General features: G+C 52.7%; 1 protein-coding gene across 1 annotated transcript; it reads left to right on the top strand.

The window, feature by feature from the left end:
• The first annotated feature begins 522 nt into the window (after positions 1-522).
• SNRNP200 (small nuclear ribonucleoprotein U5 subunit 200) lies at positions 523-25,784 on the top strand. Its single transcript, XM_019969673.2, has 45 exons — positions 523-706; positions 1,234-1,397; positions 2,404-2,575; positions 3,424-3,616; positions 4,095-4,150; positions 5,284-5,382; positions 6,014-6,166; positions 6,272-6,371; positions 6,528-6,664; positions 7,248-7,331; positions 7,429-7,602; positions 7,885-8,022; positions 8,236-8,391; positions 9,089-9,259; positions 10,283-10,476; positions 10,691-10,814; positions 11,831-11,980; positions 12,214-12,324; positions 13,103-13,234; positions 13,399-13,587; positions 13,919-14,116; positions 14,752-14,904; positions 15,017-15,097; positions 15,363-15,446; positions 16,167-16,273; positions 16,422-16,540; positions 16,820-16,974; positions 17,093-17,282; positions 17,457-17,630; positions 18,565-18,725; positions 18,980-19,207; positions 19,532-19,723; positions 19,808-19,986; positions 20,121-20,272; positions 21,098-21,206; positions 21,933-22,041; positions 22,500-22,689; positions 22,785-22,949; positions 23,122-23,243; positions 23,506-23,649; positions 23,744-23,920; positions 24,281-24,441; positions 24,525-24,606; positions 25,231-25,323; positions 25,406-25,784. The coding sequence occupies exons 1-45, from the start codon at positions 662-664 to the stop codon at positions 25,547-25,549; spliced, it is 6,411 nt and encodes a 2,136-aa protein (XP_019825232.1). The 5' UTR covers positions 523-661; the 3' UTR covers positions 25,550-25,784.
• Positions 25,785-26,479: the final 695 nt, after the last annotated feature.

The following is a 26,479-nucleotide window of genomic DNA, read 5'->3' as shown; positions in this document are numbered from 1 at the left end:
AAAGGGCCCTGCTGCGGAATGTGACAAGCATTTGGGGGCAAAGGGGAGCCGCCTGGGTGCCCAGAACGAGGGTCGCGGAAGCATGGGTTCTAGGTGGGGGTAGGTGAGGAACAGAGCTTTGTATCAATTGTTCAATACAGAGGAAAAACCGAAAGGAAGATAACACATACGCACGCACTCGCACACGCACACACACACGGTTCAGTCTCTTGCAAGGTGCGAGAGTTTCCTCAGACAGAAATCCGGCTCATTAGCCCCTCCATGCCTGCATAGCTCATAGGACTGTTACCAGAGGAAGAAGGGGTTAGAAAAGCACTTGGGACAGGATAGGGTGCTAAGCAGGCATACATTTCGCTTTAATGTGGGAAGTCTTCGGGAGCCGAAGGCCAGAGCCCAGGGGAGTACGGGCCGTGATTCCGGAACGATCGTTCGAGGGTACCAGGATTCGCCGGTCCCAAATCGGAGATCACACGCCCGGTCTATTTCCCGACTGCACTTCCGGCGTCCGACCCGGAAGCGGAAGGGAATCCATCTCTCCCTCTTTGTCCGCTGCAGTGCGTCTCTCCTGCGTCGTTCCGGCACGGTGGTAGCGGAGATCGGCGACCGTTCGTAGCGTGTGGTCCGGGGAGCGGAGCTCTGAGACTCTTGAGCAGCCGCGGCCATGGCGGATGTAACCGCCCGTAGCCTGCAGTACGAGTACAAAGCGGTGCGTATGGGCTCGGCGGAGGGCTCTGGGCGGGGGAGTCCGATAGGGAGCTGGAGGCTGAAGAAGGGAGTTTTCAGTCTAAAGGTCTACGCGAGAACCGCGAAAGCAGAGGAGAAATCAGAACCCGGCGAAGGTGGGGGTACACGGCGATGTGAATAACCCCACTGGTGATTGGGGCTCAGTTCTTACCGGGATGGGTAAGAGCTCTGTTAAGAGTGTCTGTCCCGGTCCCGTCAGCGCTCTTCCCGCCCCCTTCCATGTGTCATCCCCAACGTGCCCGACGCTTCTCCCAGGTGGGAATTATTATGAGCAGTGTTAGAAGCAGTGATTATTATATTGATTTGTTTGCCCTTTGCTCATGCGCGATTATAGGATGTGCTTCTCAAGGAAAACATCTTTTTATTCCGATTAGTGATTATCGACACTTGGTCGCTCCGATTCTTCCTTTGTTGTCAGCTGGTATCCCTGTGATATAGGCGTTGAGTCCTGCTTACCTCAGAGCTTCAATAATATTGTGGTCTTTTCAGAACTCGAATCTTGTTCTCCAAGCTGATCGCTCTCTCATTGACCGGACCCGCCGGGATGAACCCACAGGAGAAGTGCTATCCCTGGTTGGGAAGCTGGAGGGTACCCGGATGGGAGATAAGGCTCAACGAACCAAACCACAGATGCAAGAGGAAAGACGAGCTAAGTGAGTATCAAAGGGAAAACATGATTTTTCTTCAGATGCAGAATCCATTTTCCCTTGGTATTTGAGCAGTGGTTTTGCTGAATTGCTTGGTGCAGGATGAGCCATCAGTGGCATTAAGACAACTCAGTGAAGGTAAAAACATAAGAATTGAAAGATTCTTTGGCCTTAACAAGTGTACCTGAAGTGGGAAACAGCTTTTAGACCCTTTTCCAGCATGTGTATCTCATCCATAGAGAGGTGTTAATTTTCTTCATGGTATTTTCAAGACTTGGTAAACTCTTGTCACAGTAACTCTTTTCTTCTATTACTAACTTTCCTCTACTTTTGTTTGCTCTTGCCTGCTTTTTCTTTTGTTGTTATAAACTACCATTCGAGCCTGAAAGGCCGGTGTTTTGTTTTGCCTTTTAGTTGGTTTTTTACTTTGGGGAAGGGTGATATTTTTCCAGACTTTAAAGAATCATTGAACTTTATCTCACGGTTATCCTTCGAACCTGATCATCATCTGTCCCATGATGAAGTTTCAAAAATTCGTAGGTCCAGTTTTGATTAAAGCAGTTATGTTTGAGATGAGTTACATATCATTGGTCCTCCATTTTGCAAGAGTATGACTTCTTTTCCAGGAATCAATGGCAGTAGATTCCTTTGGAGCTTCAGTTGTCTTGCAGAGAAAGGAAGATGTGTCTGAGGGATGAAAACTAGTCAAATCCAATCATATAATGTTGTCATACAAAGTAGAAAGGGTTGTCTTTTTAAATGAATGGGGAGGATGTCTCATAGCATGCAGTGATCTAGTGAGAGGATGACGGGATCCCCTTGCTCTTACTGTGTTCCCACAGAGATACTCCTGCAAGTGACCAAGGCCAAATGGGCATCAATTGCTGAGGCACACATTTGTGGTTTTAAATACTACCTGTGAATCATGAAGCTGAGGAGAGGAGAGTGGGCTTGAGTCTTACATTAACAGGGAAGGTTCTGCCTGTTCAGTGTCATACTATGTGTTTGTTAGGCGAAGAAAGCGTGATGAGGACCGGCACGACATCAACAAGATGAAGGGCTATACTCTGCTCTCAGAGGGCATCGATGAGATGGTGGGCATCATCTATAAGCCCAAGACCAAGGAGACCCGGGAGACCTATGAAGTGCTGCTCAGTTTCATCCAGGCTGCCCTTGGGGACCAGGTGAGGCAGCCAGAGGGCGAAGCCACGTGTTTTTGGAGAGGGAGGAAGTCACAGCTAGGAGGCCCCAGAGGAACCTTGTTTGTGGATTTTTCCTGTGTGTGCAGAAGTGGCTGATGTTTACTTTACGTGAGGTAGCACCTCTTTCAGTCTCGTTGGCTCTGTGACTAGGTGCTATTAATATTCATTTTTTATTTTGCAGGAGAGATGTGAGGCAAAGGATACTTAAGTAACTTTCCCAAGTCATGGAAGTAGTGTTTGGCAGAGCTAGGGTATGAGCCCAGGTAGTCTGTATTCGGAATCTGTGCTCTTAAGATTGTCCGTGATTAGATTAAGGCCCTCTGTGAGTCTCTGAGAGACTCTGGTGAGGTGGTTGCTAGAGGAGGTGAGGAGAAAGAATTACCAAAAGCTCAGCAGGCCAGAGCAAGCCTGCCAAGTGCCTCTGTCATCTGGAGGAATGTGGCAGATGGCTGTGCAAGTTCTTTTTTTTTTTTTTAATTTTTTATTTATTTTTTTGCTACATTGTATGGCTTGTGGGATCTTAGTTCCCCAGCCAGGGGTTAAACCCTTTCTCCCTGCAGTGGAAGTGTGGAGTCCCAACCACTCGACCACCAGGAAGCCCCCCTTCTTTTTTGAATGTAATCTTTTTTTGAAACAGAGGGGTCTCCCTTCAATTGTGTGACCCTTGGTGGCATTTTTAAATTAACATGAGTGAAAATAATCAGAACCTGGTATGTAGGCTTTAAGAGACATATGGCTCTCCACATCCTGTTGTCGTGTAAAGCCCATCAGTGATGTTCTTCGTCTTGGTCTCTTCTTTCTAAGTTTTTTTTTTTTTTTTTTGCCTCCAGCCACGTGATATTCTTTGTGGGGCAGCAGATGAAGTTCTCGCTGTTTTAAAGAATGAAAAGCTTCGGGACAAGGAAAGGAGAAAGGAGATTGATCTGCTGCTGGGTCAGACAGATGATACCAGATACCATGTGCTAGTAAACTTGGGCAAAAAGATCACAGACTACGGTGGAGACAAGGAGATCCAGAATATGGGTAAGGAGCTCTTGGTGTCCAGACCGTGTTACCTGGCTGCTTGTTGACCCCTCAACATGATCCAACCTCAGTTATTAAAGCAGCTGAAAGATGCCTTAAAAGTGTCCCATATCCTATTTGCTGTTTTTGGAGGAGTTACGATTGGTGGATACCAGCATCCCTAGATTCCAGCCACTATTTCTTACTCTGAGACCCTTTTATTGTATGGAACGTGGGAGAAAACTTGGCCAGCGCCTGGATGGGGGTGGTGTGCACGTGGTTGAGGAGGCAGAGCGGTTGTGTCCGAAGCTGGCAGGTTGGAGCAAGCCTCGTGGTGGCAGCGCAGAAGGCCCTCTATTGTTGATCATTTGTGAGTCTTTAGACCTTAGATGTGTCCTGAGGAGAGGCCCGTCAGGCAGTTAGGGAGGAAATTAGCTCCCGAGTGCCTCATTTCACTAACTGTTCCTTGTCGTCTTTTTCTAATCCCTCACTGTTTCAGACGACAACATTGATGAGACATATGGTGTGAATGTACAGTTTGAGTCTGATGAGGAGGTAAGTGATAAACAAACCCAGACTAGTCTTTTTTAAATTGTTATGGTGAGGGGACCACTTCTAGTGTAAAGAAGCTACCTAACTTAAGCCAGGTAAGTTTTATGGTGTTGTGTGGATGTCACACTTGGGCATCAGTAGTATTTTGCTGAGAAATTGTTGTGGTTGTCTTTTGATACTGTAAAGCAAACTTGAACTTACATTAATTGTATGATAATTGACGATAAACCAAGTGGATCAGCAAGAAGAAAAAAGCACAGTGTATGTTTCACTGCGGAACACGCTGTCACGTTTTGGTGCTTTTTCACCTTGTGTTAGTTTTCTTCTTCTTAGTACTACTGCCAGTTTCAAAAGAATGCACGTTTGCCCAAAAACGCGCCTGTATTTTGTGCGTGGTTGTTTCAGTAACAGTTGCAGCAGTGACTGAGGTTTACCATCTAACTAGGATTTCTTGACTATAAATAAAAACAGGAACCAGTGGAACACTTGAAAAAAATGTGCAGAGTTGCATTTGAATTCTCAGTGGGTGCGTTTGACTCCTGATCATTAATGCTGACTTTGCAGTATCATAAACTAGGACAGGAGGAAGGGATTGCACAGGAGAGTCAGAGGAAAGAGCACTGACTTGGGAGCCAGGAGGGCTGAGTTTTGATCTTGTATCTCAGGGAGGTCATTTTGCTTCCGTGTCTCCGTCTATCAAATGAGATGATTGAAACAGAAAACTGCCAAGTCCCCTCCTGCAATAGTAGGATTTTATGGTTTCAAGTAGCAACAAATTGGAAGAATGCTTTGCTGAGAGCATTTATTCAAAGAGTAAATGCTTGTTATCACGGACTTGCTTTTCACACGACCGTGTGCTCAGTACACAGTACAGTGTGAGTAAGGACAGTAGTGAGCAGGTGAAGTGTGGTCTGCACACTCCTGGTCACTGCTGCTTTCCCGTGCGTGCTTCTGTATTATCCGTCCATTAAACGTGCTCTGAAGTGAGGCTGACCCTACTTCCAATAAGCTTGGTTTCACCACAGACGCCTTTGCTGTAACCCTGGAGCGCGCTTTTAAGTGAGACGCAAAGGGGAGGTTCTTTGGGGATGCCAGGATCAGCTTCAGAAGCGCTGGGCTTGGGGCTGTTTCCACAGGAAGGTGATGAAGATGTGTACGGGGAGGTTCGTGAAGAGGCGTCTGACGACGACATGGAAGGGGATGAGGCCGTGGTGCGCTGCACCCTCTCAGCTAATGTGAGTGAAGGTTACCCTTGCCCGTTGGCGCAGTGCAGGTGAATTCTGGGTGAAGCACTTTGTCCCGTACCTTGGTCCTCTTATTATTGAGCTACCCTTTTATAGGGTGAGCTGTAATAAATGTGTAGAGTCTTGATTTTCGTTAAGATTTCAGTCACTCCCCCCCATGTAAGTGGTTTATTTATTTTAATTGGAAGATATTGCTTTACAATGTTGTATTCGTTTCTGCTACACAGTAGCGTGAATCAGCTATATGTGTACATATGTCCCCTCCCTTGAGCCTTGCTCCCACCCTGCATCCCATCCTACCCCCTCTAGGTCGTCACAGAGCACAGAGCTGAACTCCCTGTGCTCAACAGCAACGTCCCACCAGCTGTCTGCTTTACCCGTGTATTGTATATATGTCGATGCACCCTGCTTCTGAAAGGCATGTGTTGATGAAATCTTGGGTTGGTGTGCTTCTGAATTCAATATAGCAGAGTTCACCCCGCCCCCCATCCCGTGCTTCTCATCAGAAAGCCCTCAGAAGAGGGTAGGCTGTGAGTAGGCTGCAGAGCTTTGTTGCAGGACGGTGAGAAAGCGCTTGGGGCAGAGGGCAACAGGGTGAGCCCAGTGCATGGTTCCTTCGTAGCTTGTGGCCTCAGGGGAACTGATGAGTTCCAAGAAGAAGGATCTGCACCCTCGGGACATTGATGCCTTTTGGCTTCAGCGGCAGCTCAGTCGCTTCTACGATGATGCCATTGTGTCACAGAAGAAGGCAGATGAGGTGTTGGAGATTTTGAAGGTACGGCTCGGACTCCGTTCTCGTGTCCCCTGTAGCTTAGGAGATGGGGCAGTGCAGGAAGCGGGTGGCTGTGGCCTTAATCGTGGTGTTACCTTCTCTCTGCAGACGGCCAGCGACGACCGGGAGTGTGAGAACCAGCTGGTTCTGCTCCTCGGTTTCAACACTTTTGATTTTATCAAGGTGTTGCGGCAGCACAGGATGATGAGTGAGTAGATTGTGGACCCTTCTGTACGTGTTTGTGTGAGAGAGAGAGATGGAGGTTGTGTTGCTTTCACAGCTCACTTGGTTATTTTTCTTTCTACCCCGAGGTTGAAGGTTGTTTTTATATCTTGTCTTCCCTTTTTCCTTTTGTTATTGGCAGTTTTGTACTGCACCTTGCTGGCCAGTGCACAGAGTGAAGCTGAAAAGGAGAGGATCATGGGCAAGATGGAGGCTGACCCAGAGCTGTCCAAGTTCCTCTACCAGCTGCACGAAACGGAGAAGGAGGACCTAATCCGGGTGAGGGCTGGGTTGTTTATCTCTCCAATTGCTGAGCTAGAGTGTTTGCTTTGGAAAAGAGACACCAGTTAGAAGCTTACAGCATAAAGCCAAATTCCTATTAAAGGAGGCAGTTGAAGAAGTGAAGTGTTTCTCCAGATGCTCTGAGTGTGGTCCTCGGTACAGAGTGGAACCAGTGCCTTCACGCTGATGTTGTTGAGAGACCACTGACCTGTTGCTGTCATCACCAGCACCTGGGTCTTCCTCTTTTCACACAATAAGTCGTGTCTGCTGACAGCACAGGAACACAACACATGTTTGCTGAACACAGAACCCACACTCTGCCCCTCAGGGGTAGCCTTTGGTGCTGGGGTGTTGAATGTTGACTTTTGAGACCTCTACACTATGTATAGTCCCTTGAAAATGATCTGATACTGTCATTCTGGTGGTCCCCATGGCAGGTGTCTGAACATAAAGGGCCATCTGTCTGTTTCAGGACTTGCTAGTCAGTAGCTGTGAGTCAAGTTCAGCTAAGGGACTGAAAAGGACAAGAAGCTGGGGTGGTGATGAACTGTTGCTATTGTTTCTGTCTTCCCCACCCCAGGAGGAACGGTCCCGCAGAGAGCGAGTACGTCAGTCCCGGATGGACACGGACCTGGAAACCATGGATCTGGACCAGGGCGGAGAGGTAGGGACCAGGGTCATGTCCAAGGCTGTGGAGGGTGGAGACTCGTTTGCGCAGCTCGCTCACTTCCTGTGTGTTCTTGTTCTTCACATATTACCAGGCACTGGCTCCGCGGCAGGTTCTGGACTTGGAGGACCTTGTATTTACCCAGGGGAGCCACTTTATGGCCAACAAACGCTGCCAGCTTCCTGACGGGTCCTTCCGGCGCCAGCGCAAGGGCTACGAAGAGGTGCACGTGCCTGCCCTGAAGCCCAAGCCCTTCGGCTCTGAAGAAGTGAGGGGATTGCTGTTCTCAGTTTTCTGCTCACTTTGCCTCCCTTCTAGTTTGTATTTCAACCCATTCCACGTGGCCTTGTCTTATAGATTTATTCCAGAGCTGGAAGCTGCTGCTGGGTTTCCCATTTTGATTTTGAGCCCAGGGGGCAGTATTGGTCTCTCTGGTCTGACTTTCAGAGGAGAGTTACACACAGAGCTTTCCAGGAAGTATAATCTTGCAAAGCCATGGCCTGCTCAGGGATGTTGCTAATATGATGCACACGGCCTTTCTTTTTTCTAGCAACTTCTTCCAGTGGAGAAGCTGCCCAAGTATGCCCAGGCTGGCTTTGAGGGCTTCAAAACCCTGAATCGGATCCAGAGTAAGCTCTACCGTGCCGCCCTGGAGACGGATGAAAATCTGCTGCTCTGCGCTCCTACAGTAAGCACTGCCCTAGCTGCCTTTTTCTTGTGGAGCGTGGTGTGTGTTTTAGGTTCCTCTCCATCCTTACTCCTTAATTCTGTATCCTTTGGCGGAAGAGGTGTTAAATGGTAAGATAAAATTCCCCAGACACACTCTGTTTTGGTGATAAGCCCTTGGAAGTTGGGGCAGTGAGTATACTAGGTACACAGGCCTTCCTGTCCCTATCCCTAGGGTGCTGGGAAGACCAACGTGGCCCTGATGTGTATGCTCCGAGAGATAGGGAAGCACATTAACATGGACGGCACCATCAACGTGGACGACTTCAAGATCATCTACATCGCCCCCATGCGGTCTCTGGTGCAGGAGATGGTGGGCAGTTTTGGAAAGGTAAGAGGGTGGAACTTCCCTCCAGAAGGTGTTGGGTACAGCTCTCAAAGTCCTGGGGATGGCTCTGGTGCTTCTCTGCTTCTCGCCTTACATTCTCGCTGCATTTCCAGAACACCTCATGTGGTATTTCTTTCTTCCTTCAAAGATGGAGCTTGACCCATATAGAGTGTTTATGAAGTAAGAAAGTCCTGGGTCTGTTTTGGGTTTTAACAAGGGTTTACTATTTTTTTAATCTCCTTTTTAGCCGTTTTCTGCAGTTGGTATCATTTGCATTATTGGAATATTTATGAAGCACTCACATGAGTGCTTGGTAACAGGCCTGATGTTGCTCCAGGTCTGTTTTCTGTAAGCTTCCATTTCCGCTCTTGTGTGTAGAGCTCCCAGAGAATCTTTATTATTTTACTAATTTTTAGTTTTTGGCCATGCTGTGTGGCATGTGGGGTTTTAGTTCCCCGACCAGGATCGAACCTAGCCCCTCCGCAGTGGAACCACAGAGTCGAAACCACTGGTCCACGAGGGAAGTCCAGATTTGTCTTAGAAATAAGCGTTCGTATCACTGATCTCATACACTTGGTATTTCTCTGAAGGGCTGATGCCTGCCTCTAACACCCCGCACTCAGACTTCACAGAGACCGTGGAGTCTGGCCCCCACCCCACCCCCCAGCGTTCTTGCCTGACGTGCCTTTCCTTCACCCAGCGCCTGGCCACATATGGCATCACTGTTGCGGAGCTGACTGGCGACCACCAGCTGTGTAAGGAGGAGATCAGCGCCACCCAGATCATCGTCTGCACCCCCGAGAAGTGGGACATCATTACCCGCAAGGGCGGGGAACGCACCTACACCCAGCTCGTGCGGCTCGTCATCCTGGTGAGCAGGGCGGCCTGGTGGGGACGTGGAGGCCGGCCAGCGAGGAGGGCTTGCCGGGCTCTCACTCTGTGTTCCTCAGGGCCCGTCCCCCAGTCACTGGCCTTTGTAACAGCGGCTGCTGTCAGCATTGCTCTTACTGCTAAGTGAGGGTCTGCACGAAGTGGAAACACTTCCCAGGAAGGGCATGGTGTCTGCCGTATCGTTTGTGGCTTTTTATGTCTGAAATATTTTGAAATAAATGTAAACAGACAATTTAGAAAGCTGCTTGCGTATTCCCAGAACTAAAAGGGCTTTATAAGTAATCCCTTTTCACAGGGAATGAGTAGGAGTCAGGATATGGTGTTCTGAATACACAGAGGCCCTCAGGGAGGAACGGCAGTCTGAGAGTAGTTTCTTTAGGTTTTCCAGGGAAGCAGAAAGGAGACCTTACATGTTGACTCTCTGGCCTTCAAGAAAGAGTTGGCCATCCCCTGCCTAGAGCCTGCTACTCCAAGTGTTGTTAGAAATACAGAGTCCCTGGCCCCACTCCCACCTACTGAAGCACAGTCTGCCTTTTAGTAAGGGCTCCGTTTGCTTTGAATGCCTGCTGAGATTTGGCATGCACTGCCTTAGGCTATGTGGGTTCTTTATTTGATCCATCATATTGTTTGCTCTTGGTAAAGATAACTGCCTAGAGGTGAGACTTAATTTGATACAAATTTGGTCTCATCAGAAGCTTCATTTTTAGTAAAGAAATCTATCTTTGAGGTGAGCTAGGAATTCATTTACCCAAGTGTCAGATTTCCCTGACCGTAACGCATTGTCCCCCTGAACTGGAGCAAAGCAGCTCATGCTCAGCACGTTTGCTGGGATGTTTCATGGTGAATACTGCCTCATCCTTTGAGAGTCCCTGGCTTGGGATCCCTTTTCTTGTCTTCTTCATTTGCAATAGTAGTTATGTATTTAAAAAACGGGACTGCTCTCAGGAAAGGGGGCCTCATTTGTCTGGTCCCAAAGGTAATTTGCTGCCCTCCCATTCCTTAGGATGAGATCCATCTTCTCCATGATGACAGAGGTCCTGTCCTAGAAGCATTGGTGGCCAGGGCCATCCGGAACATTGAAATGACCCAGGAGGACGTCCGCCTCATTGGCCTTAGCGCCACCCTCCCCAACTATGAAGATGTGGCTACCTTTCTACGTGTAGATCCTGCCAAGGGCCTCTTCTACTTTGACAACAGGTAAGAGAAGAGACGGGAAGAAGTTTAAGCAGGGTGACCTTCCTGATGTCTTCCTTCTTTGCCAAGGAGCTCTGTTAGATTCGAGTTTTAGAATGGCCCTTAGTTTTGATGTGGTACAAATCCTAAAAGAGGCCTATCACTCCTGGCAGTGAAAAGGACTTTTTATTCAGTGTTTTGTGCCCAAGTCTCATTGATTTGACTATTAAACTTTTAGCTTCCGCCCAGTGCCTCTAGAACAGACGTATGTGGGCATCACGGAGAAGAAAGCCATCAAGCGTTTCCAAATCATGAATGAAATTGTCTATGAGAAAATCATGGAACATGCTGGAAAAAATCAGGTCTGTCATGGTTTCTTGTCACTCCTGACCTCTTTGAATGTTTGACTTACTGATAACTGGGCAGCACTGATAGACGCAAAGAAAGAAACAAAGCAAATCACCAGCACCAGAAATGCAGTGGGATGTTACTACAGGACCCGTTACCTTTGCGTTTGAAAGGCTGTTAAAGGAATACTGTGAACAGCCTTACACTTACATTTGACAACCTTAAAGAAGTGAGCTAGTCTCCTAGAAACTACCAACTAGCAAAACAGCCTTGAAGAAATAGATAAAACATGAAACTGAATCTGTAATAATAAAACGCCCAGAAAAGGAATCCCCATGCACAGATAAGCAGTCTATCTATCTAGATTATCAAAGGTTCTTCCATGAAAGATTTGAGTGGCTTACACTAAAAATATTCTAAAAATAAAGATAAAAATGGAAACTTAGTGAAAGGGCGTTTTGCTGGACAGTGTGATGTAATTTTTTAATTGAACACTGTATTTGGTCTCATAAAAAGAAGTATAAGGATTTAGAGGAAGGGACAAATCTTTTCTTGGCAAGAAAGACGGACGACTTTTATTTCCTATAAAATGGTGCTAGTTTTCTACTGAGACTTATTTCCTAAGTCCGCTTATGTAGGCCAGTGCCTGTTACGTGTCTCAGCTGTTTAGAATCTCATCAGATACCTGAACACAAATTTTTAATTGAGACTCCTGAATTTTCATCTATGCTATATTTAAACTTGCTATTAAAGACAAAGTGTTAGGAGTTAGTTGGGTTTCCTAGTAACAGGACTCTCGTCCTCGTCATGAGCCAGGACCCTCATACTTGGTAGGTTTGTTTGCTTAGGGTCTTGAGGGCTCCGTTAGGCTCCAAGCTGGTGTGCGTTCCTACCATCTCCCCTCTTCAAGACCTCAGTTTCTGGCCTGCTAATGGTGCAGCCTCTGCTTCCTGCTGCCGACTCCCTGAGGCCGGGGAGTGGCTCTTGGAGCGGTGTCCCTTGACTGGGGCCAACTGTGGCTTCTCTGCAGGTACTGGTATTTGTGCACTCCCGGAAGGAGACCGGGAAGACAGCCAGGGCCATCCGGGACATGTGCCTGGAGAAGGACACGCTGGGTCTGTTTCTGAGAGAGGGCTCGGCCTCCACAGAGGTCCTCCGGACAGAAGCTGAGCAGTGCAAGGTGAGGGGGGCAGGCCCGGGTCCCTTGTTCCTCCCTGGTCACTGGCTCCATCCACATCGGCTGGGCCGTCCTCTGGGGCTGCCTGGCATTGCTGCTTCACAGGGCAGGGTGTAACTGGCTGTGTCTGTGGACTGGACAAGGGGCAAGGTCTTGGCTGAGGAGGTTTGCTTCCTCTCCGGGAGAGTCCCCTCCGGCGGGCTTGCCTTGTCACCTGTTCTTTCTCTGCTGCCCAGAACCTGGAGCTGAAGGACCTGCTGCCCTATGGCTTTGCTATCCATCACGCGGGCATGACCAGAGTTGACCGGACACTTGTCGAGGATCTCTTTGCTGATAAACACATCCAGGTGAGGGTGGGCAGAGCTAAGGCAGGGAGACTGGAAATGCTGGGCACTGGGCCGCGTGCTCGTGCCCGGCGCTCTGTTGTTTCTGGCGCGGGTGGCCCAGGTCAGAGGGCTGTGGTAGGTACAGTCAGTGGAACTTCACACCGCCTCTCTCAGCTCTTCCCGTCATACGTGAGGGAAGCTGAGGAAGTTTAGGAAGGCGTCTGAGAAGCGCAGCAAAGCCAGGATGTGGGTGACTCCAGATACTGTCACACGAGGCCCCATAAGGTCAGGACCTTGTTCAGTCCTTCTCTCAAGACAGTCTGTATTTTTAATTGTCTAGTAACCTTGATTCGGGCTTCCCTGGTGGCTCAGACGGTAGAGTCCGCCCACAACGTGGGAGACCTGGGTTCAGTCCCTGGGTTGGAAAGATCCCCTGGAGGAGGGCATGGCAACCCACTTCAGTATTCTTGCCTGGAGAATCCCATGGACAGAGGAGCCTGGCGGGCTGCAGTTTATGGGGTCACAAGAAATTGGATACGACCGAGTGACTAACCACAACCTTGATTCAGATAGGTCGCATTACTGCCTCTTAAGTGTCTCTAGAGCCTTGAAATGTTGATTCTTGAAGAGATGAGGAACCCAAAGACTCCTTTCCTCTTTATTCTGATGTTTCATTGACAAGTACGGGACCAACCTCAGTCCTGCTGGAAGCCCTGAGGCCAGGTGCCTAGAGAAGTTGAGGAAAGGTACCCTTGGTGGCAAGGTCGGTTTTCCTTACTGCCTTGCCCTGGCTCTGTAGGTTTTAGTTTCCACGGCAACCCTGGCTTGGGGTGTGAACCTCCCTGCCCACACCGTCATCATCAAAGGCACCCAGGTGTACAGTCCCGAGAAGGGCCGCTGGACTGAGCTGGGAGCGCTGGACATCCTGCAAGTACGGAGCTTCTGAGTTATTCTTGGTGGGGAAAGCATGCTGTGTATAAGATGCCAGCAAAACCCAAAGGGGGCAGGTGGAGGGCGAGGTTCTGTGGTGTAGGAGCCCGGAGTCAGGAGCCGGAAGCTCTGAGCCGTGGCCCTCTGGTTGCTGTCTCCTCCCAGATGCTGGGACGAGCAGGCCGGCCGCAGTACGACACCAAGGGCGAAGGCATCCTCATCACCTCGCACGGGGAGCTGCAGTACTACCTGTCGCTGCTCAACCAGCAGCTTCCCATTGAGAGCCAGATGGTGTCCAAGCTGCCCGACATGCTCAACGCCGAGGTCGTGCTGGGGAACGTGCAGAACGCAAAGGTGGGTGGCCTCTGCATTCAGCGCCTCTGGCTTTTTCCAGAGGGGCCGGGGCACCAGGAGTGTGGTGATGTGGGCCATAGGCACCGGGGTCCTCCGGCCCTGGGCACCACGTCCTCCGTGTGAGTGTGCTTTCAGGCGGCACTGTGACAGTCGCCCTTGTTGCCAGAATCTCAGTAAGGACTGTGTTCTTAAATAACGGAATATCATGGACATTCATGAGGTGGTGTAAGACATATTTTCATAGTTGGGAATTAATTCTGAAGTCCTCCATGGGAGCTTTTCATGTGGACATCAGTTCTGGATGCAGAGACCCATGTTCTATCTCTGATAGGATGCAGTGAACTGGCTGGGCTACGCCTACCTGTACATCCGAATGCTCCGGTCCCCGACCCTCTATGGCATCTCTCATGATGACCTCAAGGGAGACCCACTGCTAGACCAGCGCCGACTGGATCTGGTTCATACCGCTGCCTTGATGCTGGATAAGAACAACCTGGTCAAGTACGACAAGAAGACAGGCAACTTCCAGGTGAGTGGGCCACGGAAGGGAGTCACAGATCCCCACAAAAGTTGGAGCCCCTGGAGATAGCCTTTCAGACGGCTTTCTTGATTGGAGGCCTGCCTGTCTACTTACCCTTTGCTTGGAAGAGCGGAAAAACAGGCAGTATTGGACTGTGCCCTTTGCACTTAGGAGCTTCTAAAGCGGTGTACAACCTGATGGTGCCTCCTTTCTGCATCTTGAACTGTGGTAGCTGATCGTGCTCTCTTTTTCTGGGTGGGCATCAGGTCACTGTAGGTCAGCTTATTGGGCCATCTTTCTTTAAAAATAAATTTATTTGGCGGTGCCAGGTCTTAGCTGCGGCACGCAGGATCTTTGCTCTTCGTTGCAGCATGCAGCATCTTTTGAGTTGTGGCATGGGGGGTTTTTAGCTGGAGTATGCAGGATCTAGTTCCCTGACCAGGGATTGAACCTGATCCCCCTGCATTGGGAGCTCAGGGTCTTAGCCACTGGACCACCAGGGAAATCCCTGTGCTGTCTTTCTTCCCACACACGAGCCAGGCACTTGTATTGCTGTGAGTTCATTCTGTAGGCATCTCTCGTCCACAGTGAGAGGTTATTGCTTGTTAATGATCGCCCTTGAATTGAGTCTTCCTTCTTCATAGGTGACAGAACTGGGCCGTATAGCCAGCCACTACTACATCACCAATGACACGGTGCAGACTTATAACCAGCTTCTAAAGCCCACCCTGAGCGAGATTGAGCTCTTCAGAGTCTTCTCGTTGTCTTCAGAGTTCAAGAACATCACTGTGAGAGAGGTGAGTCCACCCAGCATGTGGAAACCGGAAGCTGGTGCTCACCACCGTGTCACCGGGTGGTTCTCTCCTTGACCTCTGGGCTTTTCCTTGACCTGCTTCCTGCTTGTGGCAGGAGGAGAAACTGGAGCTGCAGAAGTTGCTGGAGAGGGTGCCCATCCCCGTCAAGGAGAGCATTGAGGAGCCCAGTGCAAAGGTGAGCCCGGCTCCTCTCTGCTCGGGACAGAGTCAGGTGGTTCTCCTCATCTTCTAAAAGATGAGCCTGGGGCTTGGGCTTGTGCTTGGTAACCTGCTCCCTTCTCCCAGTCTCTGCATCTTTCTCACATCTTCTTTTTGCATAGAATATCAGTTACTCAGTGTCTGTAGACGAAGAGCTTTAGATCTTACCTGGCACGGAGGCCCGGAGCAGGAGCGTTACTCACCTTGGATGGTTCAGTAATTGCCCTCCTTGCTTTTCCCAGATCAATGTGCTGCTCCAGGCTTTCATCTCGCAGCTGAAGCTGGAGGGCTTTGCGCTAATGGCCGACATGGTCTATGTTACTCAGGTGAGGGTGCGGTTGTGCTGCCCTGATACGTCAGGTCCTCTGTGCTGAGTGTGTCTGGTAGAAAGGAGGCCGATACTAGCGAGGGAGAAGAATGCTGAGTTGTGCCTCAGCTGGCTTGTTGGCTGCTGTGTGTATGGTGTGGATACTCTGTTTTGCTCATCTTGAGCTCTTGGGAAGGTGAGGCCATTAGAGAGGTCTGGGAGGCTCCACATGTCTGCTTCTCTGCAGAGAAGCACTTCTCGCTATAACTGCTGGGCTCCTAAATAAACCTAGAAATGGCCAAAGGCTTCATTAGCTACTCTGTCTTTTCCTCAGGGCAAGTCACTAGCACCTTTACACTTGCTGGGATCCTAAATGCTAAGTGGGCCAAAAACTGTAAAGTCATGCAGAGAACAGTATGTTAAATACTGGGCAGTGAGCTCGAGCCCCGTTTCTGTTGTGTCCCCAAGCATCTATGGGGGACTTGGTTTTTGAGTTGATGTGGCTGATTATATCAAAGCTCGAGGTGATTAAGCTGTGTGTAGAGCACAAGGAAATGGCAGCCCACTCCAGTGTTCTTGCCTGGAGAATCCCAGGGATGGGGGAGCCTGGTGGCCTGCCATCTCTGGGGTCGCACAGAGTCGGACACGACTGAAGCGACTTAGCAGCAGCAGCAGAGCGGCTTCATTAGCTCTGGGGACAATGGGTACTTAACAGAGGAAATGCTTCCTCTTTCCCCAGTCGGCTGGCCGCTTGATGCGGGCCATCTTTGAAATTGTCCTGAACCGCGGGTGGGCACAGCTTACAGACAAGACCCTGAACCTCTGCAAGATGATCGACAAACGCATGTAAGTCCCCGTGAGCTGGAACGTGGTCCTGCGTTGGGGGTCCTCCGGCCGAGGGCCTGGTGGGAAAGCCTTAGAGCGCAACCTGACGTGTGATGTGTGCACCGGGGTAGAAGTTGAGACCAAGAAGGTCCCGTTCCTTCCTGGACAGGTGGCAGTCCATGTGTCCTCTGCGCCAGTTCCGGAAGCTCCCTGAGGAGGTCGTGAAGAAGATTGAGAAGAAGAACTTCCCCTTTGAGCGTCTGTACGACCTGAATCACAATGAGATAGGTGTGTGGGAAGCCATCTTTCCCTCCTCATCTGCACAGCTCAGATGTCTCCCTGTGCCTGCTTCTCTGTTCCTGGCCCCAAGCCCTACGCTCGTGTGTCTTGTCCCATTACTGCTAGGCTCCTTGCCCTTGGTCTCAGAGCTTTGAATCCCCTGGGCCCCACTGAGTGGAGGGAAGAGCCCATGCCTGGAGTGGAACCCGCCCATTTCCCTCAGGGCCGGGTTCACCAGACCGGCCATCAGGCTGGGCTGCAGCTGTGTGCACCCTCGTGTCCTCACAGGTGAGCTCATCCGCATGCCCAAGATGGGGAAGACCATCCACAAGTATGTCCACCTCTTCCCCAAGCTGGAGCTGTCGGTGCACCTCCAGCCAATCACGCGCTCCACCCTGAAGGTGGAGCTGACCATCACGCCCGACTTCCAGTGGGATGAGAAGGTCCGGCTGGGAGCGCCAGGGGCAGGCCTCGGGGCCTGGAGGCGAGAGGAGGGGGAGGGTGTGTCCCCCTTGCCCACCTCTCGGCTCATGTTCCCGTCCCTCGTGCTTGGGTGGGCAGGTCCACGGTTCGTCAGAGGCCTTCTGGATTCTTGTGGAAGACGTGGACAGTGAGGTGATCCTTCACCATGAGTACTTCCTGCTCAAGGCCAAGTATGCCCAGGACGAGCACCTCATCACGTTCTTCGTTCCCGTCTTTGAGCCGCTGCCCCCTCAGTACTTCATCCGTGTGGTGTCTGACCGCTGGCTTTGTGAGTGTGCCTGCTCCGCAGGGTCCGTGGGGTCCCCGGGGCCAGGTTCCCCCTGGGGCTCTTAGATGAGATCTAGCCCCTCGTGCTGGGCTGGCCTTAGCTGGGGAGAGTGACACGCAGGCTGCCTTGGGATTTCCAGCGTGCTCACAGCCCTTCCCGTTTCTCTGCTGGCAGCTTGTGAGACCCAGCTGCCCGTCTCTTTCCGGCACCTGATCCTGCCAGAGAAGTACCCGCCCCCAACCGAGCTGCTAGACCTTCAGCCCTTGCCTGTGTCTGCCCTGAGAAATAGCGCCTTTGAGAGCCTCTACCAGGATAAATTTCCTTTCTTCAACCCCATCCAGACCCAGGGTAGGTGTTTGCATTTCCAGGCGGGCAGTTCCTTTGGGGACATTTAAAGGTCCCTCGGAGACAGGTAGGTTCTGCAGGAAGAGAGGGAGGGGGCGCCCAGGGGCTTGGCAGGTGTGGGAGCTCAGCGTCAAGTGTGGGAGCAGCCAGGGCGTTTTCTGTCCTCAGCTGGCCTTGGTGACTTAGATTTGCTTCACGTTGTTGCACGTCTCCCTGCAGAGGGTTGGTCGAGCAGGTCTTATGGTGCACGGCTATTCCTCAGGCTTTGGAGATTCCAGTATTGAGCCAGAGTGGGAAGGCTTTGAGGCCTCCTCTGCTTCACTGCTTGAAATGACAGCTGTGTTCCCGGAGCATGCCCCGTGTTCCAGGTTCTCTGGGCTGGGTGCAGCCTGAGTGGTTCCTTCCTCCCACCGGTGCTACGCATGGTTTCCCTTTGGAGACACTGCTGTCTTGGTCCTGTTCTGTGGATGAGGAATGGAGGACAAGAGAGGCGCGCCAGCGGAGACCCTAGTGAATAGTGGGACTGGGCTTTATCCAGTGTGAGGGCTGGGGTTAGATGTTTAGCTTCACTGTGTATTAGCTGCTGCCCAGAAGGCGTGGGCAGGACTTGGAGGGCCAGAGTGGGGGAGCTGGGCCCCTCTGGTTTGGCACCCTGGTCGCTGAGAAGACCGGCGGAGAAGCGAGGAGGGAGCCCCGGCCTCCTTTGCTCCTGTGTCCTCCGGCAGACCTCCAGGAGACCTGAGCTCCTTACCGGGGTCTCTCTCCTCCTCGTGTTGGGAGGGGCAGGTGAGAGGGAGAGAAGGCGCAGGCCTGCCTGCAGCGGGGCGCCGTTCCCTCGCCCCTGCTGGCTGCCTCTCTGGACCTGTGGGCAGAGTTCTCCCACATGGCCTCCGTCGAGCCTCCCTCGGGGTCTCACTGCCGCTCTGTCGCTTCTCAGTGTTCAACACCGTGTACAACAGCGATGACAACGTGTTTGTGGGGGCCCCCACGGGCAGCGGGAAGACCATCTGTGCGGAGTTTGCCATCCTGCGGATGCTGCTGCAGAACTCGGAGGGCCGCTGTGTCTACATCACCCCCATGGAGGCCCTCGCTGAACAGGTGCGTCCTGGGTGCGTTTTCCTAGAAGCCGTTCTCATCTCGAGTCCAGATGGAGGTTTTTCAGAGCCCTAAAACTTGGGGAGCCAACTGGGGCCAGGCTTTACCTGCTGGGGGCCGTTTTCCTCGGTTTGCACTCTAAAGAAAAGCTCTCCGGTCACTTGGTCTAGTCGGTTGAGATCTGAAGGGCGACAGGTCTCTGTGTCGGCCTCTCGGGTTTTTCTCCAAATGAACGAGTCCTGCCGTCTTTCTGCCAGGTGTACATGGACTGGTACGAGAAGTTCCAGGACAGGCTCAGCAAGAAGGTGGTGCTCCTGACCGGGGAGACCAGCACGGACCTGAAGCTCCTGGGCAAGGGCAGCGTCATCGTCAGCACGCCCGAGAAGTGGGACATCCTCTCCCGGCGCTGGAAGCAGCGCAAGAACGTGCAGAACATCAACCTCTTCGTGGTGGACGAGGTCCACCTCATCGGGGGCGAGAACGGGGTACGGCTGGCCTCGCCGCACAGAGGCGGGGCTGGGCCGCAGTGCAGCCTTGGCCCTGGGCCGTAAGTGTGGGCCACAGGTGCGGGGCTGCTTCTGCCTGTCCCCTTGTCTCAAAAGGAGGACCTGAGATTTTTTAGTAGGTGTTTTTGAGACCAGCATAGCTTAGTGGAGATTGGCTGGGGACAGGTGCCCCCAGAGACGGGAGAGCCCTGATCGGAAGGGAGAATTCGGAGGTCCTCTTGAGGACGTTGGGCTGCCCACGGAGGCGCTCAGGGCTGAGGCCAGAGCACCCAGGCCTGCAGTGATCGTTGCCCCTCTCCACAGCCCGTCCTGGAGGTCATCTGTTCCCGGATGCGCTACATCTCCTCCCAGATCGAGCGGCCCATCCGCATCGTGGCTCTCAGCTCCTCGCTCTCCAACGCGAAGGACGTGGCCCACTGGCTGGGCTGCAGCGCCACCTCCACCTTCAACTTCCACCCGAACGTGCGCCCCGTGCCCTTGGAGCTGCACATCCAGGTGGGGCCCATGCTTCTGGCTCCCGCGCGGCCCCACCGCCCAGCTTCCCCGGGGTCCTAACCTCTTCTCCCTCCCCGGCCTCAGGGCTTCAACATCAGCCACACGCAGACTCGCCTGCTGTCCATGGCCAAGCCCGTGTACCACGCCATCACCAAGCACTCGCCCAAGAAGCCCGTCATCGTCTTCGTGCCCTCCCGCAAGCAGACGCGCCTCACCGCCATCGACATCCTCACCACGTGCGCAGCCGACATCCAGCGCCAGAGGTGGGTGGCCCACTGCCGGGTGCCGTGTGTGCCGTGGGGCAGCCCCCACCTGGCTGGGTGCTGAGCCAGCACCCCTGGGAGGGGCCCTGGGGGTGTGGCCCTGCTCCGGGCTGAGTCAGCGCTCCGCCACCCAGATTCCTGCACTGCACTGAGAAGGACCTGATCCCGTACCTGGAGAAGCTGAGCGACAGCACGCTCAAGGAGACGCTGCTGAACGGAGTCGGCTACCTGCATGAGGGGCTCAGCCCCCTAGAGCGGCGCCTGGTGGAGCAGCTCTTCAGCTCAGGTAGAGAGCAGGCCTTGAGGTGCAGAGTGAGACCCGCTCCAGGTGTCGGCGGGGTGTGGATACACTTCCCGTGTGGGTGATGTTTCTCGGCAGCAGGCACGCATCTCATTTTCATAATACTTTTATTTGAGCTCAGTGTCCTTGAGATGAAGGTGGAACAGTCTACTTGGTAGAGGAGAAAGCAGGCAGGCACATCAAGTTGTACTCTTTTAGAACCTGGGTTTTTAGACCTGGACCTTTGGCCTCTAGACCTAATTTCCCATGATACGGACTCAGCAGGGTAGTTGGGCTTTAGAGGAGGAGTCCATTCTGTGTGTCTCCCTCGGGTGGCTGTGTGCTTTTGTCTCTCGTTAGGCATTTCGTGCAGAGTAGTATTTTGACAGTGCTTTGGGAGCTGCAGTGGCAGTGCTCCTGCCAGAATCACTTGTCACTCTGACTCCTGAATCTGCGTGGTTTGGGGCACCCTTAGAGCTCGATTTTGCTGCCACGGACTGGCCAGCCTGTGGCTGAGTTGGTGGTAGCATGTTCCAGTCGGCACAGCCTGCCTGTCAGGCAGGAGTGTGAGCCTGACTTTCTCTGGGCTTGGGGGTCTGTTCCACGGTGACCTTGTTTCCTACAGGGTAGCCCCCCAGCAGAGCAGCAGTGACAGGCAGACCCTCCTGTAGTACCGCGTTAGCCTCTTAGTCCTGAAACCTTGTCTCCGCCCAGCTTTGCACTGAGTTCTGAAGTGTAGAGTAGGGTAAGCCACTGTTTGCCCTGGAGGCAGCAGGTTCTGCCCCCCTGGGGAGCCCTGTGCTCAGTCTGCTCCTCCCCTCTGCCGCTCAGGGGCCATCCAGGTGGTGGTCGCTTCTCGGAGTCTCTGCTGGGGCCTGAATGTGGCGGCGCACCTGGTGATCATCATGGACACGCAGTACTACAACGGCAAGACCCACGCGTGAGTCCAGTGCTGTGTGTTAATGGGCCCCTTTCTCCTAGGATGGGCGTAACCTCTGCACTTCCAGAAGGTCACTATTGTGAAGAAAAGGTGTTAGGGAAATAAATAGCTGGGATTCCACCCCAGCTAGGGTTTTATTTGTGCAGACTTATTTTTGATGCTTGAACCTGCTTCTAGGTTTGGATTTGAGTGGGGGGGACTTGATCACTTATGAACTATATGGCTGTGAGGTTTGGGAGCCTGCCTTACATATCAAATGCTTTAATATGGAGTTATCTGGCTATTGCCATTTGGTGGGTTGACTTCCCAGGTGGCGCAGTGGTGAAGAATCCACCCGCCAGTGCAGGAGACACAGGTTCGATCCTGGGTCAGGAAGATCCCCTGGAAGAGGAAATGTTAGCCCACTCCAGTATTCTTGCCTGGAAAGTTTCATGGACAGAGGGGCCTGGCGGGCTGTAGTCCATGGGGTCGCAAGGAGATGGACATGAGGGAACACACACACACACACATTAGATGGGTTAATACCTTTGGTTCACAGACCCTGAGCAACAACGTCATGACTCTTACACTTGAAAACTAAACTGATGTATAGATAACCCGTGACGCTAGGGACTGAGCACACTCGCAGAGGTTTGCTGGGATTTCCCACGTCTCCCTGTGTCTGCATTTTATCCTTCGACCTTCAGGGAGGCAGCGTCCTGAGTCCTCTTTTCCCTGCATCTCCAGGTACGTGGATTACCCCATCTACGATGTTCTGCAGATGGTGGGCCATGCCAACCGCCCTCTGCAGGATGATGAGGGGCGCTGCGTCATCATGTGCCAGGGCTCCAAGAAGGTCAGCCCCGGCCTTTGCACGGGCTTCTGAGCCTGGGTCTCAGAACAGATTCTTTAATCTCTCTCTATAGGTGTCTTTACTTTCTTATATTCTCTCTGTTTTCTTTTCTTTTCCACATTGTTTTTGTAACAAGCCTTTCTCTGCATAGAATTTTGTAGCCTTTGATTTTTGCTACTGCTGTTGACTCTGTGTATTGAGATCTTAACCCTCTGGCTGGGTCTGTCTTCCTCATGCCCTGCTCAGCCCGTGGGGCTTGGTGTACCTTCCTCCATGGTAGAAATAACCAGTGATGCCAGGGGGAACAGGCATACACACCCAACTCTGCAGGTGCAGACGCAGCTCACCTTGTCTGTGCAGCTGGTTTCTTGCGTTTCGTATGAGCCGTGCCTGTTGCACAGCGGCCCTCTTTGCCCTTGGCCTTTCTTTGGACTGTACTGTCACTGACGTTCTTGCCATAGGATTTCTTCAAGAAGTTCTTGTATGAGCCTTTGCCGGTGGAGTCTCACCTGGACCACTGCATGCACGACCACTTCAACGCCGAGATCGTCACCAAGACCATCGAGAACAAGCAGGACGCCGTGGACTACCTCACCTGGACCTTCCTGTACCGCCGCATGACGCAGAACCCCAACTACTACAACCTGCAGGGTCGGTGGTGGCGCTGCGCAGCATCCTCCGGAGGTTGGCACAGGCCTCGTCCGCCGTCTCCCTGGGACACCCCTGCTTACCTGTCACCTTCACAGGCATCTCCCATCGTCACCTGTCTGACCACTTGTCGGAGCTCGTGGAGCAGACCCTGAGTGACCTGGAGCAGTCCAAGTGCATCAGCGTCGAGGACGAGATGGACGTGGCGCCCCTGAACCTGGGCATGATCGCCGCCTACTATTACATCAACTACACCACCATCGGTGAGGGCCGGCGGGGCCTGCAGCCACGGGGACGACACGACAAGGCTTCCAGGGCCTCGTGTGCTCGTCAGAGGGACGCGTTGCAGGGTGGAGCCGGGCTAGCCCAGCGGTTAACTCTACTCCTCCTCTGCCTGCTCTGACCTTTCCAAATGTCCTTCCTTTCCTCTCTCAGAGCTCTTCAGCATGTCCCTGAACGCCAAGACCAAGGTGCGAGGACTCATCGAGATCATCTCCAATGCGGCTGAGTATGAGAACATCCCCATCCGGCACCACGAGGACAGCCTCCTGCGGCAGGTGAGCGCATCTTCCGAGCTGGGTGAAACTTGGCCCCCGTGCCCAGAGCACAGGATCCTGCAGTCAGGTCAGGAAAACACCCACTCCCCCGCCCCCGAGCTCCTCACACACTCCACACACATCTCAAGCCCCACCACCCACAGCCATCATCTGCCCCGAGTGTGGAATGGTTGTGGGCCTGGGGCGGGTGGTGCTTTGGGCCTGAGTGTGGGTCTCAGGCAGGGTCACCCGTTCACCAGCCGCTCTTTCTTCCGCTTTCCAGCTGGCCCAGAAGGTCCCCCACAAGCTGAATAACCCTAAGTTCAACGACCCGCACGTCAAGACCAACCTGCTTCTGCAGGCCCACCTGTCCCGCATGCAGCTTAGTGCCGAGCTGCAGTCGGATACAGAGGAGATCCTCAGCAAGGTGTGGAGGCGGGGCACCGGGGGCGTGGAGGCCTGAGCGTGGCGTGTGAGGCAGCAGTGCCCACTCCTGCTTATGCTCTCTGGTCCCTCGGCAGGCCATCCGGCTCATCCAGGCCTGTGTGGACGTCCTCTCTAGCAACGGGTGGCTCAGCCCCGCCCTGGCGGCCATGGAGCTGGCCCAGATGGCCACCCAAGCCATGTGGTCCAAGGACTCCTACCTGAAACAGCTGCCGCACTTCACCTCCGAGCACATCAAACGTTGCACAGACAAGGTGAGCCGGGCCTGCATCGCAGTGTTGGGTGGCCAAGTCTGGAGGCCGGGTGTCCTGCACTGGGGTTGGTTGTGGGAGGGGAGACGTCACGTTTGGCTTCTCTGAAGGTGTTACCCAAGAAGGCGCCAGGGAGCCTGACTGTTGTGAGCTGTGTTCTTTGGATGATCTGATAGCATAGGAATAAAAAAGGCCACTCTGTGGAGCCCGTGGACTCTCTCCATCAGGGGGAGTCTGGGCTGAAGTCACTGGGGAGGGAAGTTTAGAGTACTCAGGGAGTCACCTGGCTGAGGATGAGTCGCCGGAGCCAGTTTCCTCTGCGGTTGTCTGCCTTCTTCCCTGACCTCCCTGATGCCCGCCCAGGGGGTGGAGAGTGTTTTCGACATCATGGAAATGGAGGACGAAGAGCGCAACGCCTTGCTCCAGCTGTCGGACAGCCAGATCGCGGACGTGGCCCGCTTCTGTAACCGCTACCCCAACATCGAGCTGTCCTACGAGGTGGTGGACAAGGATGCCATCCGCAGGTGAGCCACGCGGGCCGGGTGCGCCGCCCCGGGTCAGCCCCCAGCGGGCACAGCTGTGATGCGCCCCGGGTGTCTCCCCACAGTGGCGGGCCAGTCGTCGTGCTGGTGCAGCTGGAGCGGGAGGAGGAAGTCACGGGCCCTGTGATCGCGCCTCTCTTCCCGCAGGTATGTGCTGGGACTGGCCTCCTGGGGTCCCCTCGAGGCCCTGCCGTGGGCTATGGTCTGTGCTGCGAGGGCACATAGTCGTCAGCGGGGGAGGTCTAGAGCAGTGATGACGTCACAAGGCTGGGGGTTAATTTGGGGGCTGTGAGTGCTTTTTATGGAAGTCTGTAGTTTTTTTGCTTTAAGGCAGTTTGGGTGACTGGCTGCTGAGGGAAGTCCTGGCACAAGGCCTACTTTGGACCCACTCTGCTGGCAGGCTCACCTCATGTTAACATGTTTTTGTCCTCTGACATGTCTGCCTTTTACCTAAAAGCGTCTCTGAGGAACTCAAAGCTTCCAGCCTCAAAGACTAGATGTCTGATAGTGGAGTCTTGACCTAGTGTCAGGCACTGAACGGGAAGGTACTCTGGGGCAAGGAAGTGAGCCAGAACCAACAGATGAGCTCACCTGTCTACTTAAAAATTGAGTTCACATGAGAAACCTTAGTTTAAAATCCTGTATCCGATTATCTTTTGGTATGAAGATTTTTAAAGCTTGCTTTCTGGTTTCCTGTTTTTGTAACTTTTTGCCTGGTGTCACAGTCATCAGGTTTTACTCACTGACTTTGTTGGGTTTTGGTCACTACAGAAACGTGAAGAGGGCTGGTGGGTGGTGATCGGAGACGCCAAGTCCAACAGTCTCATCTCCATCAAGAGGCTGACCCTGCAGCAGAAGGCCAAGGTGAGTGTGTCCGCTGGCCCCCGCGGGTTGCGAGAGGGGGCAGGTATCTGAGCGGGCCCTGAGTTGTGCTTGCTGTCTCCAGGTGAAACTCGACTTCGTGGCCCCGGCCACCGGCGCCCACAACTACACCCTGTACTTCATGAGTGATGCTTACATGGGGTGTGACCAGGAGTACAAATTCAGCGTGGATGTGAAAGAAGCCGAGACAGACAGTGACTCAGATTGAGTCCAGAGGCATTCACTCTTGCACAGAGGAGAGCCGAACCCGAGTTAGGGGCGTGTGCAGTGCATGGGACCTCTGTGGAGACCTGGCCCCACCCCACCCTCCTGCTTTCCCCCGGCTCCCTTGCCGTCCACACCCTGGCTCCAGTGTCTGCAGGTGTCGGGCACAAACCGTGTACAGCATTTTGAGGCGTGTTCTTTGTAGTTCCTTTTCAGTCTAATAAAATGACTTGGAGAAACCATGTGTCTTTGCAGTGATTCCAAGTTAAAAGTTTCCTTTCCCCAGTCTTAGGATTGGTTTTTCAGCCTGTGAGCTTGCTTAGAGTGCACACTACTTCTAGAGGCTGAGGCTGCTCTTCAGTCGGGCTGCACGCGTTCAGCCAGCACAGAGGGCAGTGTTGGTGCCCTGTCCTGTCAGGACTGGGCCTCTGGGCCCTTCTGTGTCGGCATCGCTGCAGAGCTAACACTGATCGTTGGTGGAAACCAACAGGTTAGCGCTTTCTCAAGATCTGCAGCGTCCCCTCCCGTAAGGAGGCAGTGGCAGCTGCGTGCTTAGAGCAGTTCCAAGATTCAGATCTATAAATTTTCTTCTGAGATTCTTGCCTTCTGTTGTTTTCTGGGAATACTGTTTTGTGTGTGTTAAGGCGTGTCTGACTCCTTGTGACCCCATGGACTGTAGCTCTCCAGGCTCCTCTGTCCGTGAAATTCTCCAGGCAAGAATACTGGAGTGGGCAGCCATTTCCTCCCCCAACCCAGGGATCAAACCCACATTTCCTGCATTGGCAGGTATATTCTTTACCACTGAGCCACCTGAAAAGCCCTTTTTAGGAGTAAATGTGCATAAAACTGGAAGATGATTCTGATAGGATAATTTCCCTAGGTTGGCAATTTTCTAGTCTTAGGACCCCTCTACGCTACCAAAAAGAACTCCAAA

The sequence above is a fragment of the Bos indicus genome, chromosome 11 (genome assembly GCF_029378745.1).
Source record: "Bos indicus isolate NIAB-ARS_2022 breed Sahiwal x Tharparkar chromosome 11, NIAB-ARS_B.indTharparkar_mat_pri_1.0, whole genome shotgun sequence".
Taxonomy (NCBI): Eukaryota; Metazoa; Chordata; class Mammalia; order Artiodactyla; family Bovidae; genus Bos; species Bos indicus.
The sequence above is the reverse complement of the archived record's forward strand: the minus strand, read 5'-3'. Positions and strand labels throughout refer to the sequence as shown.